Below are 19,763 nucleotides of genomic sequence, written 5' to 3' on the forward strand. Positions count from 1 at the left end.
GACAGAGTTTTCATTGAATGGTCTTTACCACCAAAGGGAGCTGTTTGAAGAAAAAATAAATATATATAATCTTGATCTCTTGTGCACTGGCAACAACAAACATTGTGTTTATTCCCTGAAATGTGTGTTTAGTGAATAACCCCAATTTTGGCAACTGTTGCTGCTGCATTAGTTTAACGCCTTAATGACAAAGTACATGTACGGGCTCAAAATGCATTGTTTTCAATAGGTTTAGGGACCGCCCATTGTCCTTAAGGGGTTAAACTACCTATGGCTTGGTTTGCTGATCAATGCATGTTTTTGAGATTTATGTAAACACAATTAAAGGTACACTCCAGCCATCATATTCAAGTTAATGCATATGATGGCTGAGAGGTTACTTTAAATGTATATGCGCTCCCCTATGCAAATCCATGAAGGGTTGTGCAGAATCTCCTCCATATATATTTGACCTTTTCCCCTCCCCCTGCTATATGCCATGCAGGAGATGTGTTAAGATGAGATGATGCTGTTAATTTACTATTTTCTAGATGGGAATTATGGTAAATGAATCATCCCTTTCAAACATACCCAAGGCAGCTGATAATGTTGTTGGAGTTATCTATGTGCTATTTGGTGAGTACTAGTGTTTTTATAATGTTTATTTCTTGGGCATTAGAATTTAATTCTTTACTACTAATGATAACCATTAGACTTGTGTATACAGATTCACATGAATTTTATTAAAGTTTGTAAAAGCAGATAAAAACAATAATAATAATAATAAAAGCTCTCAGAATTTTGTCCAAAGGACAGAAAACAAAATTCGTTGTCCGAAAACAAATGGACCAAAAACTAAACATTTTTGGTCCATTTGCACAAGTCTGCTAATAATGATAATGATATTGTATTAAAGCAGAACCCAGAAAAAGCTTATTATTATATAAAAAAATCTTACCTCACATGGACCACTCTATCAGCTAGCTGTAGAGTTTTATATAAACAAGTCTCATAAAGGGGCTACAACATCTTCAATAAAATGAAAATGTTTATCCTTAACTCCAAGCAAGCTCACAGTTTCCTTAAATGGCAAGTTTACTCAGCTGATAGCCCTTAGTTATAAGTATTTATTTATTGCCTATTATATATTACTTTGTGTACTGAATTGTTAGTTCACTAGAGGCACTCTATTGCCAGGGAGCAAACACCCCCATTTATTTAGATTGTGACCTGTGGTTTATATGCATCTTCAACTAAAGTCTGTGTGTATCTGTGTCCATGCTTTTACTCACCGGCTTTGTCTTTAAGTCTAAGTGAAGTTTATACACTAAATGTAAAGGTGACCCATTTCATATCCCTGGAATATTATATGAAACATGGACATAACAGTTGGCCTTACCTTCTAGATTGTAAGCTCTTATGAACAGGGCCCTTCAAACCTGTATTTTCTGTAAGTCAAATTGTTATGTTATATACTTCTTGTCGTGCCCTGTTTACCCATTATATACCGTATTGGCTCGGATATAGGCCGCCCCCGTATATAGGCCGCACCCTAAAAGTTTGGTGCTTTTTTAAAGAAAAAGTTTTTTTCTTTAAAAAAGCACCAAAAAAACATGCTGCCACTGTCCTCCCCCCCGAGATATACTGCCACTGTCCCCCCCCGAGATATGCTGCCACTGTCCTCCTCCTCCCCCCCCGAGATATGCTGCCACTGTCCTCCTGACGCCCCCCCCCGAGATATGCTGCCACTGTCCTCCCCCCCCCCCCGAGATATGCTGCCACTCTGCCCCCCCCCGACATACCAGAGCAGACTCCCGGGTGTCTTGCGGGGCCGGCGGGGGACATCTACGCAATACGCGTATACAACTTCCGGTGCTGGCACTCAGCGGATGTGCCGGCACCGGAAGTTGTATACGCGTATTGCGTAGATGTCCCCCGCCGGCACCGCAAGACACCCGGGAGTCTGCTCTGGTAAGTCTTGGGGGCAGAGGTAAAACGCATCGTGCGGACGGTCACCGGCTGCGGCGATGCGGGTAAACAACCTCCGCAGCCGGTGACCGTCAGCACGATGTGCTTAGACAACCTCCCGTGCCGGCAACCCCCCGTGGAAAGTGCTGGCAGGGGAGGCTGTCTGAGCGTATCAGAGAGTAGGATGCAGGTCCCCTGCACCGCTGCGGGGGATCTGTATCCTAACCCCGCTGCCTGTCGGGCGCTAGACCCTGAATATAGGCCGCACCCCCACTTTAAAGACTTAAAGTGGGGGGAAAAAGTGCGGCCTATATTCGAGCCAATACGGTATATACAACAATTATAATAATACATTGTGAAACATATTCTTTCTGTGTGCAGGCACATGCTCTCTGTTTGGGAATAGCATCTTATTATACATATCCTACAAGAAGAGGCAACTATTGAAACCAGCAGAATATTTCATAGTTAACCTGGCCTTTAGTGATCTTGGAATGACTTTGATCTTGTATCCTCTTGCAATAACATCCAGCTTTTCACACAGGTTAGTATGACAGTTAGTCACTCCACAGTCAAGAAAATGGTTGTGGGAGGGGTGGTTGGGGTCCTGCCCCAGATTTGGCCAAGGGCAGCACTCAAGGTAAATACACCTTTATTCCTTAGATTTATTCTAGTGTTGTTCTTATGTTAGAGTGACTACATTGGCCAATCCCGCCCGCTCCCGCAATGTGGGTGTTCAACTCGCGCCCGCTCCCGCCACATTTGGGGTCAGTCTCGCCCACCTCCCCACCTGAACTGCAGATTTCCCGCGCAGTCATGCAAGGCTGCCCTCGAGTTGCCCCCTCACAGCGTCTCTTCACGTGACTACGCTTTGTTCCTGGCCGGAGCAAGAGAAGAGACACTGTAAGGGAGCAGCGCGAAGGCAGCCTTGCGGGACTGCGTGGGATTACCAGGACCCGCAGGTATAGTGCCTGACCGCCCGCGCAAGTTTTTTGGCGGGTCCCGCCTCCCAATGCAGTCCTCTACACCCCACATGCTTTGCAGCAAATTGTAAAATACCAAAGTCTTAATTTTTCAGGAGGACTATTTGGTTAATCAAGGTCTACTGAGAAGGCACTAAAGGGCAACACCTTTTATGTGTTTCATATAATATTGTGAAGTAAAAACTTATGTAACTTGTGTGAAGAGCTTCCTGACGCATACATTGTATGTATTTCTAGCGATGGGGCTACTTATAGCACTCCCATGATATTTGTCTAACGTTATGTTAGTATATCTTTATACTACAGCGTACATGTATGCTCATTGTACATTATTGTGCTACATTGCAGGTGGATATATGGATGGCACGTCTGTTTATTTTATGCATTCTGTGGGGTGTTGTTTGGGATTTGCAGTTTATCAACAATTACATTACTGAGTGTGGTGTGCTGCGTGAAAGTTTGCTTCCCAACGTGTGGTAAGTTTTTTAACAAATATGTTGTGTTAATAAACTTGTACATCAAAACAAAAACACAACCTGAATTTACTGTATGTGCTCGATTTATAAGACGACCCCCCTAAAATTTTAATATATATTTTTTCATATTTAATAAAAACTATGAATGAGAAAAATGCATTTTTTGTTTTTATTTTCTTTTATTTGCCAACCTCCCCCCTCCCAGTTATGCACATCTGCCCCACGACTTACTACTCTGCCACCCAGATACGCCCTATACCCCTATATGCCACTCTGCCCCCCCTAATATGCCTTATACCCCCCTATAGCCACTCTGCCCCCCTGATATCCATATGCCCCCTGACTTACCAATGTATCCCTAGACTTGTCCCCCATGCTCCAGACTCCCTGGTGTTAGGATCAAAGGTGAGGATATCAAGATGCAGGAAATCACCAGCAATATGAATAAGTTACTTTATCGGCAAAAGCAAGTAGACAAGAGTTCAGGAAAGTAGTCTACGCAGGGGTTAATGAGGAAAAACTAAGACCAAAAATACTTTAAGCAGTGATGAGGTTAAAGAGCAAGCCTAAAGTCCACTATTACTTGGCACTGAAATAGTCTTGATTAGGAAGGTAGGGATCTGGATCACAGATACAACAGAGTAAAGTCCTGTTTGTCCCTTTTATACAGTGCTTGATTATTAATCCTCCCCCTTGTGTGATGTCATCTTTGTGCACCTTACTATGTCTCTGCTGCAAACCCTATAAAAGGGTGCAGTAAGCACATGCACGTCCCATAGTGCTAGCGATGATACCAATTTGTTTTCGGGCCTAATGTTCCAGGGAAACATGGAGGTGCCTGCTGCAGACTGGGTAATTGGGTACTCTGGGGATGAGCTCCTTGGATACCCCTGACAGGTGTCAAGTGGTGGCAGCCGGTGGGCGTAGACAACCTTCGCTGAGCACCGCAAGGTCTCTTGACGCCAGTGCTCCGTCATAGAAGCCCCGGCGAAAGTGTCGGGTAGCTGCAGAGGTTGTCTGCCAGAGAGGAGGATCCATGTCCCCTGCAGCGCTGCGGGGGATCTGGATCTTAGTCTTGTAGTCAGACCTCTATTTAATATAATATTTTTCAGAGCATAAAACCTTGTCTTCTAATCGAGCAAATACTGTAATTCCTTAGTGGCAATAAACGCGGTTTCTGCTTACGTTCCAGATAAACGCTCTGGATTTAACCTAAAGTGATTTGTGTTTAAGACATTGCAAACTGATTCAATTTGCAGGCTGTTAACTGCATTGGTGAAGGAATTGTAAGTCTTGTATGACTTCATTATAAATTTAAAGATGCCATCCTTGGCAAGTTTATCCTTGTAATAAGAACTGTATGGAGCTGACCTAAAATAATGAAACCGGCCCAAAATTAAGGGAGCATAGAGGGTGGCACAGAGAATGAAAAATAAGAGGGAGAAAGGTAAGAGATGGGTAGAAAGGGGGTAGAGGGAGAAAGACGTGGTAGATGATAGTTGGAGAAACTATTGATATGGGTTAAAGAGGGAGATTAGATAGATAGATAGAGATAATGGGAAAGGGGAAGAGTAATGATTAAGGAGATTGTATTTTGAAAGTGCTTGTATGTTAGCAAATGTTTTTCTGTGTAAGTACGTTTGTGTGTAATGGCAGACGTGAATTTGTTTATATGTATGGGCTGGTTTTGTATTGGAAATGTATACATGTGTAAATGGGCATGCGTGTGTAAGTGTGGTATATGTGTGTGTATGGGCACACGTTTGCAAGGGCAATGTGTGTGTTGTGACAGTCTGTTAGTATTGCTATTTTGGACTTAAAGGGAATGATTGTCTTTAGGGCTGAAACAACGAATCGATAATAATCGATAACGGAAATCGTTGTCGTCGATTTCCGTTATCGATTAATCGAGTGATCGATTCGTTGTTGGAGCACTCGGCTCCTTTTACTTACCTCCGCGAGCGTTCCCCGCTTCTGCTACACGCTCTGCAGTCTCCGCCTTCTTTTAGTTGCGTGACGGATGAGACGCGTTCCGGAGGTAAGTATTCTTCATGTCTGTGCGGTTCGCTCTGTGCGAGTGGCTCCATTCGCACAGAGCGGTTCGCGGGGGTGGGGTTTCAGGGGATGCAGGGCAGAGTGGGGGTGGGGGGGCAGGCCAGGGTAGGAGACTGAGTGCAGGGCAGAGTGGGGGTGGGGATGCAGGGCAGGGTGTGAGTGTGGGGGCAGGGCAGAGTGGGGGTGGGGATGCAGGGTGTGAGTGTGGGTGCAGGGCAGAGTGGGAGACTGGGTGCAGGGCAGAGTGGGGGTGGGGATGCAGGACAGGGTGTGAGTGTGGGTGCAGGGCAGAGTGGGTGCAGGGTGTGAGTGTGGGGGCAGGGTGTGAGTGTGGGGGCAGGGCTGGGTGCAGGGCAGAGTTGGAGACTGGGTGCAGGGGCAAAGTGCTGGGTGCAAAGTGCCAGAGCTGGGTGCAAAGTGCCAGAGCTGGGTGCAAAGTGCTGGGTGCAAAGTGCTGGGTGCAAAGTGCCAGGGCTGGGGCAAAGTGCTGGGTGCAAAGTGCCAGGGCTGGGTGCAAAGTGCTGGGTGCAAAGTGCCAGGGCTGGGTGCAAAGTTCTGGGTGCAAAGTGCCAGGGCTGGGGCAAAGTGCTGGGTGCAAAGTGCAAAGTGCTGGGTGCAAAGTGCAAAGTGCTGGGTGCAAAGTGCCAGGGCTGGGTGCAAAGTGCTGGGTGCAAAGTGCTGGGTGCAAAGTGCTGGGTGCAAAGTGCTGGGTGCAAAGTGCTGGGTGCAAAGTGCCAGGGCTGGGGCAAAGTTTCTTGAACAGTAACAGTCCACTTCTTTTCAGAATGTTTGGGGTTATTTTGTTTCATAAATATTGTGTTTGGGTTCTTGTACTTTGAAAATATTGTTTTTTATTACATCATAACAAAATAAGAATGTTAATGTAAATTTTAAGTTGTTTTTTAACATCCAGTTTATTAAATTATTTTAAATAAATGAAAAATTTGCATATTGGGTTTTTTTTATCCGATTAATCGATTAATAGAAAAAATAATCGGCCAACTAATCGATTATTAAAATAATCGTTAGTTGCAGCCCTAATTGTCTTACATATTTAACCCTGGAGAGATATTTTTATTTTTTATTTAAAACAATATGAAATATTTGCCGAGTCTAGCAACTGTGAAAATGTTTGCCATGAACCATGTCTGTGCCTATCCTTTGTTAAAATAAATGTGTGACTGTGGGTCTTGGCGTACAGGGTTCAAATGCGTGTGTGTGAGGACACAACAGTTTACAAATTTAACAGCATACAGTGTGTGTGTGTGAGGGGAGTGTCACTGCACGGTGCTACAATGAGTGTGTGGGGGTGTCAGTGTTTAACCGTGTGTGTATCAGTGTACAGTTTTCAGGTGTGCATTTGGGCTGCATCAGTGTACAGTGTCAAACTTGGTTGGGTGTTAGTGTATGTTCTTAGAACGAGTATGTGTTAGTGTACATTGTGCTGTGCCAATGTATGTTATTAGAGTGATTGTGTATGGGGGTGTCAGTGTTAGACTGTGTTGGGTGTCATTGTACGGTGTTAGAGTGAGGGTTTGTGGCATGTTAGTATACAGTATTGATTGGGTGGAATGCCCACAAACAGTGTGTCAGCGTATGGTGTTGGACTGAGTGTTTGCCTAGAGTGTATGAGCCAGGGAGGTGGTGCAGAGAGCAGGGCACTGAGCAGTGAAGATGCTGTGCAGAGTTGGTGGTAGAGCAATCTTGCTCGGCTTTAAAAATATTCCCATTTATGTAAAAGAATGGGGGGGAGTGCAAGTAAATATTCCTTCTTGGGGTGCCACTTAGTCTAGCACCAGCCCTAGGTGCCACTAAAATGACTGGGGTCACGTAACATTGAGTGACCACGCAGTTGTAGTGTGTTTTTATAGAGAAATAGAGTAAGACAGGTTAAGCGACTAGCGGGAGTGTGTATGAATGTGTGGCTGGGTATGATAGTGTGTTTGTCTCGGTATGTTATTGTGGACATCGGTTGTCTGAGTATGTTAGTGTTTATCTGGGTATGTGATTGTGTGTGTCCGGGTATATTAGTATTTGTTTGACAGAGTATGTTGATGTAGACACGTGAGTTTGAGTGTGGGGTATGTTAGTGTGTTTGGGTACGTTAGTGTGTTTGTGTATTTTAGTGTGTTCATTATTGGATATGAGTGTGTGGTAGTGTTTGGGTGTGTCTTTTAGTGTGAGTGTCTTTCCACAGGTCAGTATATAAATCAGCCCTGTCTGCAATGCCAACACATAATGTATCATGATCACAAGCTTGGCATGTCAGGCGCCTTAAATACTTTGTAGTAGTATTATATACATAGAGGCTGGTAGAAGTAGTATATTTTAATATAGTGAGAGAATTTAAAATGGCATAGAATAGTTATAAGGTTTTCCTGAATGTGAGAGAAGATTAAGAAATTAAGATTTGAGTCTTTACAACAGGAAAAAGACTCAACAAGTTGATTGATTATTATCTGTCCTCAATGAGCATTAATTAAATTGGATAAATAAAATGCATTATTTTACTTTTAAATCCAGTACTCAGCTACATAAATAAAAATCAAGTTACATAAGAAGTCTTAGTAAACCCCTACTCCTCGACCATGCCTTAACCAATTAAAAGCAATCCGCAATTTAGTAACATTGCAGAGATAAGATAATGGATAGAATAGTCTTGCAGATTTCTTGAGAAAAAGAAATAAATATACTTTTCTCTACTATATACACATAAAGGGGGTTTTTATTACTTATTTTAATCTGCCAATGTTGTTACATGGGTTTATTTAGTTTATAGAACTGTAAGATGTAGGATTTGGGAAATTGAGAAGAATTAAGAAGAAACTACAAATGAACATAATGGAGTCATGTGGTGATGTCGCCCATGGATAAATAGCCATGTTGAAAACTTTGTATTTTATTTGGTTTGCTGTATATTATAAATAACGTCTCAGAAACGAAATTATTTATTGTATATATCCGTACAGGAAACCGACTTGACCACAGGTTGGGATGCATCCTTGTTGCTTGTGCTTGGGCATTTGCCGGAATATTTGCTTTCTGCCCGCTTCTCCACTGGGGAGAATATGGAGTTGAGCCATACGGTACAGCTTGCTGCATTGACTGGTACTCCTCTAATATAAACAAAGTAGCAATGTCTTACACGATAGCTCTGTTTGTTGTGTGCTTTATTCTTCCATGTGGAATCATCATTACCTCCTTTACACTTATACTTATTACTGTGAAAGAATCGTGGAAAGCAGTGGCACGGCATGGTGCTATCCCTGCCCGGATGAAGAATGTGCAGACTATAATAATAAAGGTATTTCTAATGGTTTTATTGCATGGATCTGCTGTATATATAACATTAATAGCACATCAGTAGGAGTAGCTCCTAAGAGCGGAGCACAGAGGTGAACTATGCTCAAGATTCTTTTATATTGTTATTATTTACTGTTTTATATGCTGCAATCGGATTCTTCAGCGCTGTACAAAGGGTAGACAGGACATAAGAAGATGATAGCATATAACATAACAATCTAGCTACTGCGACACAACCATGGGTAATGAGTGGCATAGGTATCCACATGTAAATACTAACTTCCATTGAGCTTTTTGTATTGAAACAGAAATAATAATATACCCAAAATAGAAAAACACTAATTGAGAGACTTTAGGATCTAAAAAAAAAGCTCATTGTGTAGAGTTCACAATTAGCTAAATTATGCTTGTTTTGAACTGATTGTTATAGATCCCAATGTCTAGTTAATTGAGTTGGCTTATAACAATAATCTAAGACATTTCTTTCCCATTTTTTTAATGCAGCAAAGCATTGCGGTGTTTATAGGATTCTTTACAGCATGGAGCCCATATGCAATCATATCCATGTGGGTAACCTTTGGATCTGTTGATATTATCCCTCCTTTGGCTTTTGCAGTGCCATCTGTGTTTGCAAAATCGACAATTTACAATCCAATTATATACCTTTTCCTGAAGCCCAACTTTAGAAATATACTCACCAAGTCTTTTGGAGAGCTTCGGGAGCTTTGTACTAGACCATGTTTTTCTTTGGAACTCCTTTATACTTGCTGTTGCACAACTCTACTACAACTGCTTCACAAATGCTTCAAGAAAATAAAGTCAATCTGCCATGGTTCAATGGAGTCAGCTAAAGGATATAACTTTGACACATGCGAACAGTGCAAAGATACGTTTGAATGCTTCAAGCATTATCCAAAATGCTGCAGTACACAATTTTCTACGTCCTTAGAGTCAAAGCATCATGTTATCCAGAAAAACAAAGTTAAGAGATCCATAAGGGTCATAGTGCGTGGGCAAACAGTGGAGATGAATGACCTAGAAATTACTTTAGAAGTATTGCCTGGGTGTAGTAAATGTATCTATTGAATGTTTGTGTGGTTTTAAGATTGTTAAATTGAAAGTAACATATTTACAATTTAAGAATTATCTCAGGTCCAAAATAATATCAAATTGACAACATATTTTTTTTTTTTCAAGATTTCCAAGACATTGAAGCCTCCATTCATTGACCTGTGTAAACCTAAGTTTATGTTACCGTATATACTTGCGGATAAACTGAGAATTTTAGGTTCATAAATACACCCCATGGTGAGATCTAAGGGTGGGCAATGGAATGGCTTACCTCTTTATCTCCCTAATTTCAATGAGAAGGTGGACTTGAGCGGGTCACATAATGTTGTGTGACTCCACAGTAGTACAGTGCCATCAACAGGCTGCAGAAGATATGTGCCATATCTTTAATGGCATATGGCACCATCCAATCCACTGAGTAACATTTGTCTAGGATATACTATATATTCTGAAACTGGGAAGTACTAAGCTCACCATAACTTGATATTGAGCTTTCTACCAGTAAAATTGTTGAGATGTGTCATTCTCAGGATTGATCTGATTCACAGGAATGTGGCATTTTCTTTAAAAATAAAATATGATTAAATCATTTATTTGTAATATGAATATTTGATGTTCTCTTCTGTGTATTCCTCTACCATAAACATGTGTTTTCTATGTTCAATTTGTAATGTATGCTTTTGTGTTTTTGCAAAACAATGAATAGCACTGTTTTCAGTGACTTTTAAAATATACTTGTGTATGTTATCTGAATGACAAAAAATATAAATCCAATGTATGATAAAGTGTTTTTCTTGTTTTGCATTCAGGGGTTAGATTAGGAGCAGACTAGCACACACATATATACACACACACACAAATGTGATCTAATTCCTGAACATTCTAAACCATACACTAACACACACTCACTCTAATACCATGCACTAATACCTACACACATCCTAACACCATACACTAACACACACACTAATACAATACAGTTATACACACATTCTAACACAATACACTCATTTAAACATTATTATTTGTTTTACATAGCGCCATCAAATTCTGTAGCGCTGTACAATGGGTGCTTCTTACACACATGTTCTCTCCCTATCTCTGCCTTCCCCTTTCTCCCTGTCCTATTTAGAATGCAGCTCACGCAGCGTTTCCTTCCCCTCTCTTCCCCTCTCCCATCTACAGTACAGCTTATATTGCTCTCCTTAGCCCTCCCTCTTCCCTTACCTGAACCCTATCTTCACTGCAGCTCACTATTACCACAAAGTCACGTAACATTGTGTTACATGACCCTACTGAGCGTCTGTTATCAGCATGCCTGGGTGCTGCACGCCAGTCTTAGCATGCTCCTGTGTCATAATTAAGACAAGCATATTGTAATAAGAAATCAAAAGAAAACTTTGAATGTAAAAAACGGGATACTTGACTGAGCCCTTTTGGCATGCCACAAAGCTTTACTAATGGTATATATGGTATAATGGTATATATTGATAATCGTTGTAAAAGTCCTCAGTCAGGCCTGAGTACAGTACAGTAATTCTTCCCAAAACTCTTTGGTGTGCTTTGCTCCTTTCTTATACAGACACATGCACACTGCACATATACATACAGCGGTCTGGCTGATCGAACGTGGTCCTCGATTTCCTGCATTGCAGCTATCCAACTAATTGTAACAGAGCAACGGTGAAGGTCGGGGCTAATGAGCTGCAGTGTTTTGCAGTGAATGTAAGTGAAAGTGAAGATCGTTACATGTTCCTCTAAAGACTTCATGTGATTGGTGCTCCAATTTCTTTTATTATGTGACAGTACTGGATATTCTAATCAAATCAGACTTTTAACAAAATAACAGTCGGATTTAAAGGAAAATTACTTGATGACAATTCTCATCATGATATCCCCAGATGAAATACTGTCCCGGGGCTCAGAAAAATAACTATGGTGTCACTGAATTTGAAATTAACAAATCGACTGAATAAGCTTTATAGACACGTGTTGAATATGTCTTGTTGAGGTGTTTTAACACATTGTTGTTCATTAATTATTTCTGTGAATTAACAAGTCATTTTTACTGGGGCACTGGCATTCAGCCTATACTTGCCACACGAGACTATATGTCAAGCAATATGCTATGAAAATATACCTCATTGTTTGCAGATTATCTAGAAACAGCTATAATGACTTGCCATTATACAATTTACCATAAAAATGTCAAGCATAATTATATCATGTCATTTTTATTTCTAGTGGCGTCTCTGCACCTGAATGCCTTCCCAGCTGTCACTCTGTGTTTAGATGGTAACATTACAATAAGCTGATTGTGTTGATTATGATTGTTGCTTTTCTGCCTTTGGCACGTTGTTTAGGTTTTTCAGATACAGTAACTTAAAGGAACACTCCAGCCATCCAATGCACTTGAATGCATGTGATAGCTCAGTGGTCCCTTTGAATTGTCATGCGGCCACCCTTGCCAATGCATGAAGAATCCTAGCACATGCATTTCCTCATTTCCCCACTCCCAGCAACTTGCTGAGCAGGAGATATATTTGGGTGGCAATCATTTTAGTGGGTGTCACAAAACAAGACTCAAACCTTTTATATCCTGCAAACCATTTAGTATTTTAGCAGCCCTCTCCAAACGCTTTCCAAATAAGGCAAGCATGAACAGCCATCTCTTAGAGAATTATTGCTGGGACAGCTAGACTTTGCAGGGTAAGCCCTACCTACCATTATCATCAAGAAACAGAACAAAGTTCTTCCATGTTGTAGTACTTCACAGTGACCACTAGGTGGTACACATTTTAGTTTTTTTTGTGATTGTTAAAACAAAACCTGAGTACAACACACATAATTGTAAATCTTATCACAAATAACTGAAAAATAATGCTCCCACAGACTGTAATAAAAATAAGAACATTACAGACATATATTGGGATGGACGCAATAAGTTAAATACGAGAACCCTTTTTTTTTTAAAATCTATTTTATCCCATTGAGTTCTATGGGGGAGAGGGTGCTCTTCAATTGCTTCTGACACGGAATCCAGACCAAGTATGATACCATTAATCCTGATGCTGGCTGGGACAAATACAGCTAATCTAACCTAAATATCAGGGTTCAAATATGTATCATTCTTTTGACATACACATACAACTTAGTGGTCAATTATTCTAAAATGCTAAGCAATGATAACAAAACCTTTCTATAAATAACATAAATGTAACTATACAAAGCACCCCAGGGCATAATCTCCAAACAAAGATGCAGGGTGTTTGCCATAGGGGCAAAGTGTTTAAAGTAGATCATCAAGCCTATCAAAAATCTCTTTGTAAACCACGTTTGGAGTATAGTTTACAAATACATTCCAGTCTTACTTAGTCTGACCCTGAGGTTCTTTAACATTAGGTTACCATTTGCAACAATGCACGTATGTATTTACAACCAAACATGCTATAATGCCAGTAAAATTGTCTCAAGGAGGTAAGAGCAAAACGCCACCACTAACACATAAAGTGAATGGCACTGATAATCTTGTTATCATGGCGCCCATCAGTGGGTGGGATATATTAGGCAGCAAGTGAATATTTTGTCCTCAAAGTTGATCGGTTAGAAGGAGAAAAAATTAGCAAGCATAAGGATCTGAGCGACTTTGACAAGGTCAGCCGGCCATCAGAACTGCGCCTCCAGCCGCACGACATAGCTGCGCCCCCGGAGATCAAACAGTGCGCCGAGGCCTGGTTAACAAGCGAACCCCCAGCTACTCTGCACAAGCAGGCGGCTGCCTGCATGCTAGTACTAGGACCCGGGGATGTGACAGAAACCTCGCAGGGTAGGTTTCCTGGAGGTCTCCATTTGGGGGAGTGGCTTCATGAGAGGTGGGGCTTATCATATGTGGGATGGGGCAGGGCCAGCCAAAGATAAAAGGAATTAGGATGGAAAGTGGGCTCTGCTCCCTGACAGAAAAGACTCTGTGTAAAACCCTGAGAGTTCCCTTGTATTTGAGAGGTCAATTCTTTTGGGCATTGTATTTCTTTAACACGCATATGTTGGTTACCAAACACATATACATATATATATATATATATATATATATATATATTATATAGTTATTTTCCAAAACAAGTACTGTGGTCAAGCAGGACAACAGTGAAATGTTATATATGAATATTGGTTTGTTAGGATACTTGTCTCTAGTAGTGATTGAAACTTTGTGAATTTTGGTATAAGGCCACATTTTTGAAATCCCGAGAGCTATATAGCTAACTCCTAAAAATTCTTGCAATACAGCCAAAGTCTTACAGAGTCCAAATGGCATTACCATATACTCATAATGTCCTGATCGAGTATTGAAGGCTGTCTTCCGCCCATCTCCTTGTCGAATCCTGATCAAATTGCAGGCTCCCACCAGATCTAGCTCGGAAAATATGGGATGGGATAGGTATTGGGATAGGTATTTTTGATGGTTATACGGTTAAAGTCTCGATAGTCAATACAAGGTTCCAAAGTTCCTGCTACAGGAAGGGAGGTGGAGTAAAGAATAGTAAAAAAGAAATTATAGCTTATATGTTTTCTTGTTAGCAAAATAAAATATACATATATATCAATATGGACATGTATACTTTTGGTATCAATGTGAATGTATTTTTTGTTAATATTCCAATCTTCCATTTCTCTCTCTGTCAAATGTGTGACAATGTGTTTCAGTTAACTTCTACACAACAAAGGATGTTTTACATCTGAGTACCCCAAATAATTGTATTTCTGGCCATATTCATATACATATAAACCATTATTTAGTATTAATAATATTTAATTTTTTATTTGTTTGATCAATTACAGGGAAAATATTCCAGGTTGCATGCAGCATTTGTGACTGCAAATTATTCAAAAGTATTCTCACCACGTCACATGCAAACTCATAGTTAAGTGAATAATGTCCTTACAGTTAGGCTTTTATTTCCAAAGGCAAATGTGAAGACTATAATTTGGGGTGACTTAAATTCCCAGCATCATGATTGATGAAGGTAGGCAGCTTTCAATCATTTAACTTATCTATCAAATCACCTCATGGCACATTGGACAGAATATTATAACATGGCATCATATCTTAATGGTCACGTGGGATCTGTGATTAGGGAGCGTCCTGCAAAAGCATATGTCTCGATCAAATTATAACTGAGTGAGCTGGTCAAAGGGCATCATTTGATCACCCAAAGTGCCCCATGATCCCCACTGCCTTATTTTTGTGGCTCCTGACAATAGGGACTGTCCTGCTTAAAACAGGAGACTCACGGTAACACGTGTGTATGTATGCATTTATGAATATGTCAAATAGACATACATACATTTCAGTGTGTCTGTGTTTACATGGGCGTAGGAACCCCTAAAAATCTGGGGGGGACAGCATTTCCCCCATCAGATCCCCACTTTCTCCCCATCTCTCACACTGTCTGCCCCCTCTCACACTTTCTTACTATCTACCCCCTCCCTACCCTCCCTTCTCACACTATCTACCCCCTCCCTACCCTCCCTTCTCACACTATCTACCCTCTCCATACCCCCTTCTCACTAGCTACCCTCTCCCTACCCTCCCTTCTCACTAGCTACCCTCTCCCTATCGCCCCCTTCTAACTAGCTACCCTCTCCCTACCGCCCCCTTAAACACACTAGCTACACTCTCCCTACCCCCCTTCTCACCAGCTACCCTCTCCCTACCCCCCTTCTCACTAGCTACCCTCTTCCTTCCTCCCCCTTCTCACTGTCTACCCCAGGGGTGTCACTGTGAGAAAATATGGCCTTTAATAAAATATGCAGATTAAAATAAAGTAAATGACACAAAAATTTTACTTTTCCTCTCACTGATTTCTGGACCTAGAAAGTTTTGTGACTACAAATTCAGGACTCAGGATAATTAAAAATGAAATAGTTCTATTTATTCTAGGGATGCACCAAAATGAAAATTCTGGACCAAAACATTCATGGTTCACTTAGACAAAACCGAAAATGACCCCCCACCTTTAAAAATAATAATAAAAACTCACATTTTTAATAAAAGTAGGTAACACACCACAATTGGACAAAAAAATTTGCAATATGACTTGGCATGATAGGAGTGTGATTGCTAACAGCAATCACACTCCTATCATACCCAGGCAGCCAGTACATGCTGGTACAGGGTGGTTGTAAGTGATCTGCAGACCCCATATTGCTGGCAGCATCAATACACAAGGGGGGCAGCTAGCTAGGTTTCAGCATGTACTGGCTGACTTGGCATGATAGGAGTGTGATTGATAATAACAATCACAGTCCCATCATGCCTAGGTTCCAGCACTTACACATCCAACCAGTAAATGCTGGAACCTAGGCATGATGGGACTGTGATTGCTGTTAGCAATCACACTCCTATAATGCCAAGTCAGCCAGTACATGCTGGTACAGGGTGGCTGTAAGTGATGTGCAGACCCCATACTGCTGGCAGCATCAATACACAAGGGGGGCAGCTAGCTAGGTTTCAGCATGTACTGGCTGACTAGGCATGATAGGAGTGTGATTGCTAACAGCAATCACAGTCCCATCATGCCTAGGTTCCAGCACTTACACATCCATGCTATCACACACATACTCATTCATTCATATACTCATATATACATTCACAGATTCATTCCCTCAATCACGCATACTGATTCAAACACCCTCCCCACCCCCTTACCTGCACTGCAGCTCCTCGATGCCGCTCGCAGACTTCAGCAGGGGGCGCGGCCTCCCTCTGTGTTCTCTGGTACTGCATAGAGGAAGCAGGATGTGATGTCACGTGAACTCTGCTGGGTTCCGCTTCCTCTGTGCAGTACAGAAGACCCTCCCACAGGTAAGTAGCAGGGCTCTTCTTGTAGCAGGGCTCGAGGTGCGGACCGCGTAAGATCGGTTGCCCTGGCTGCCGATCTTACGCGGGCCGCATTTGCGGCATTTCTATTGGGAGGGGGGGGTTCCTACGGCCCTGGGGGGATTTCTTCATTATCGGTCCCCCCCGCATGAGTTACTGGGGGGGATCTGTCCCCCCCGGTTCCTACGCTCATGTGTGTTTAGGAGAACATGTTGCGGAGGCAGCTTTTTAATTCTTACCAGCATGATCTCAAATAAAAAGATGGCCACAATCTCTTCTCTCAATTAGTTAACAAAAAAACAAACATCAGAAGCAGCATTGCCTTGTACCTTCACACATGCAGAGGACCTATAAACAGGGTGAGGAGGAGAATGAATTAAGCCGGGGGATCTTTCCTTGCAGACGGGATCTTTCCTTGCTGACATACCATATAATACCTCTATCCTCATTCGTCTTTAGCTTAAAGTGCCAGTATGGGTATTTTTTCCCTGGTAAGAAAATGATCATTCAAACCATGTGTACAGGACCTGACTGTGCTCATAAAGCGATGACGGATCCCGCTTGACAAGTTTCATAACAAGTGCATTTTAGACATTACCCAGCATAACTCCCAACATTTCCAGTTTCTGTGCCACTAAGTGGTGGACAGATGGCCACAACTTCCACACTGCTCACTTCTGCCTATTGCCACAACCCCAACACAGGTTTCCCAATGTGGACACCTGAAATCTTGGGGGTATCCACAGAAGGAGGTAAGAGCATGTGGGCAGTCCCACTACACTAGCGAAAATGTGTTTTAGTGATCTCTACTAATAGCTATAGAAAACCGTCAGAGTAAGCCATAGGTGGTTGGCATTAAGTAACAGTGGCAACCTTGCAATGTTTTTTTTAGGAAAGCCAATAGTTTTTTTTAGAAGATTGCCTTATTCCAATAAATATAAATGTATGTTCTCCTACCCTTTAAATTCAATACAATACTGAAGTAGAATTCAGTTAGTATAAGCATGTGTAGTTTTGGTTCATAAGATTCTTCAGGCTCTTTGGCCCATTGGACACCAAAGCTTTGGAGTTCCTACTGTTTTCTAGTGAAGAGGGGGTAGTTTAAAGAGTTTACCATTTAAAAAAAGAGTTGTTTAGAGTATACCTCTCAAATAAGATGAATCGCACAGTTTGATATAATTTGTCATGACGGCTATTGATATGCTAACTAACGGAATTGTACAGTGTAGGGTTGTTAAGTCACCTGTATTGGACTGGTTTGGCCAGTTTCCAATTGGTTTTAGCAAAGAGAAAGCTGTGCTTCGACAGCTTGGTCTCTGGGCTGACAGCAGACCGCAAAGCTGGCTCCTTCCTGCCAGACACAATGTAACAGTACCGACACAGAGCAGGCAGCCTCCCCTCTCAGCAGACTGCATACAATGTAACCAATACATTGTAACTAACACACACAGCACAATTAATCACCAACTGTCTTTTCAGTGCCCGTGTAATTTAATTTAGTAGTACTAGCAATAGTAATTTAGGTTGAAAAAAGACACAAGTCCATAAAGTAATGCCGAATACACATGGATATAATTGGTATGTTAGGCATCTATGGAATTTGATTGATAGCACAACTTCTATGAGTAGTTAACCTCTGATGGTGAAGTGCAAAAAACGTCAGCATCATCAGCAACTACGTGTTTGTAGATAAATTCTTCAGTAATTAACTGTGACCTTTGTGCAGTGGCGTCGCTACAGGGGGGCAAGGGGGGGCAATTTCCCCCCCCTAGGTTAATCCCCCCTGTTGCCCCCCTGCCGAATTTGGAATAAAGTCGCAATAAAATAAAGGTTTGTGTGTGTGTTTGGATGTCAGTGTGGCAGAGCCTGTCCTGGTGTCTGTGTGTTTGACTGTCTGTGTGACAGGGCCTGTTCTGGTGTGTGTGTGTGTATGTGTTTGGGTGTTGGTGTGGCAGAGCCTGTCCTGGTGTGTGTTTGGGTGTTGATGTGGCAGAGCCTGTCCTGGTCTCTGTGTGTTTGGCTGTCTGTGTGGCAGGGCCTGTTCTGGTGTGTGTGTTTGACTGTCTGTGTGGCAGAGCCTGTCCTGGTGTGTGTGTGTGTGTATATGTGTTTGGGTGTTGGTGTGGCAGAGCCTGTCCTGGTGTGTGTTTGGGTGTTGATGTGGCAGAGCCTGTCCTGGTGTCTGTGTGTTTGGCTGTCTGTGTGACAGGGCCTGTTCTGGTGTGTGTGTTTGACTGTCTGTGTGGCAGAGCCTGTCCTGGTGTGTGTGTCTGGTTGTCGGTGTGGCAGAGCATGTCCTGGTGTGTGTGTCTGGGTGTCGGTGTGGCAGAGCCTGTCCTGGTGCGTGTGTTTGGGTGTCGGTGTTGCAGAGCTTGTACTGGTGTCAGGGTGGGCTGTTTGGGGACAAAATTGGCTCACGCTGGGCTGTTTGGGGACAAAGTTGTCTCACTCTGGACTGTAATTTGTTAATGTTATCTTGGTGCTGGTCGGGTTCTATGTGGGCAGTGTGGACACCAGGGCTGGCTTTGGGGGTGTGCATCCTGTGATCTATGCCTGTAATTTAGGGGGTTTTATCTATACCTTTAATGCTTAGTTGTTATGTGATTTCCAGTTGATCTGTACTTGCAATGCTGGTTTTTTTTTACTCCCAGTCCCATCACATTACATCAATATGCGTTAGAAAATCAGGAAAAGATGGGCATGGATGGTGTGCTGATTTGGTGGCACAACGGGCCACTTGACTAGACTTGCCCCCCAGGCCTTAGGCTGCCAGCCCTCCCCTGACTGCAGTGGTGGGAGCGTGAGGCGTCTGTCTCGGGTGCCGGCGCTTCACGCTGAGTGCCGGCATATGATGTCATATGCCGGCACTCAGCAGTGAAGCCGTGCGCACCGCGGCAGAGCTGCGAGACAGAGGCCGGTAAGTGACCTACAAAGGGGTGTAGGGAGAGGGTATATAACGAGAAGGGGGGGTAGGGAGAGGGTAGATAGCCTGAGAAGGGGGGGTAGGGAGAGGGTAGATAGTGAGAAGGGGGGGGTAGGGAGAGGGTAGAT

The 19,763-nt window shown here is 42.4% G+C and overlaps 1 protein-coding gene across 1 annotated transcript; it reads left to right on the top strand.

Annotated features, from left to right (window-relative positions):
• Nucleotides 1-539: 539 nt before the first annotated feature.
• Nucleotides 540-9,850, top strand: LOC149287794 (opsin-5-like). The gene is made up of 5 exons (XM_089492411.1): nucleotides 540-615; nucleotides 2,329-2,491; nucleotides 3,279-3,406; nucleotides 8,431-8,765; nucleotides 9,269-9,850. The coding sequence occupies exons 1-5, from the start codon at nucleotides 540-542 to the stop codon at nucleotides 9,848-9,850; spliced, it is 1,284 nt and encodes a 427-aa protein (XP_089348537.1).
• Nucleotides 9,851-19,763: the final 9,913 nt, after the last annotated feature.

This window comes from Sceloporus occidentalis, unplaced genomic scaffold (assembly GCF_023333645.1).
Source record: "Sceloporus occidentalis isolate IW3139 unplaced genomic scaffold, rSceOcc1.0.p SCAF_56, whole genome shotgun sequence".
NCBI lineage: Eukaryota > Metazoa > Chordata > Lepidosauria > Squamata > Phrynosomatidae > Sceloporus > Sceloporus occidentalis.

Bases quoted from the DNA above. Each gene is read 5' to 3' on its own strand.
- LOC149287794 (XM_089492411.1), top strand. From the start codon at position 540: ATGGTAAATGAATCATCCCTTTCAAACATACCCAAGGCAGCTGATAAT. The intron at 616-2,328 runs GTGAGTACTAGT...TTCTGTGTGCAG, and splicing joins AGTTATCTATGTGCTATTTG to GCACATGCTCTCTGTTTGGG. The intron at 3,407-8,430 runs GTAAGTTTTTTA...ATATCCGTACAG, and splicing joins AGTTTGCTTCCCAACGTGTG to GAAACCGACTTGACCACAGG.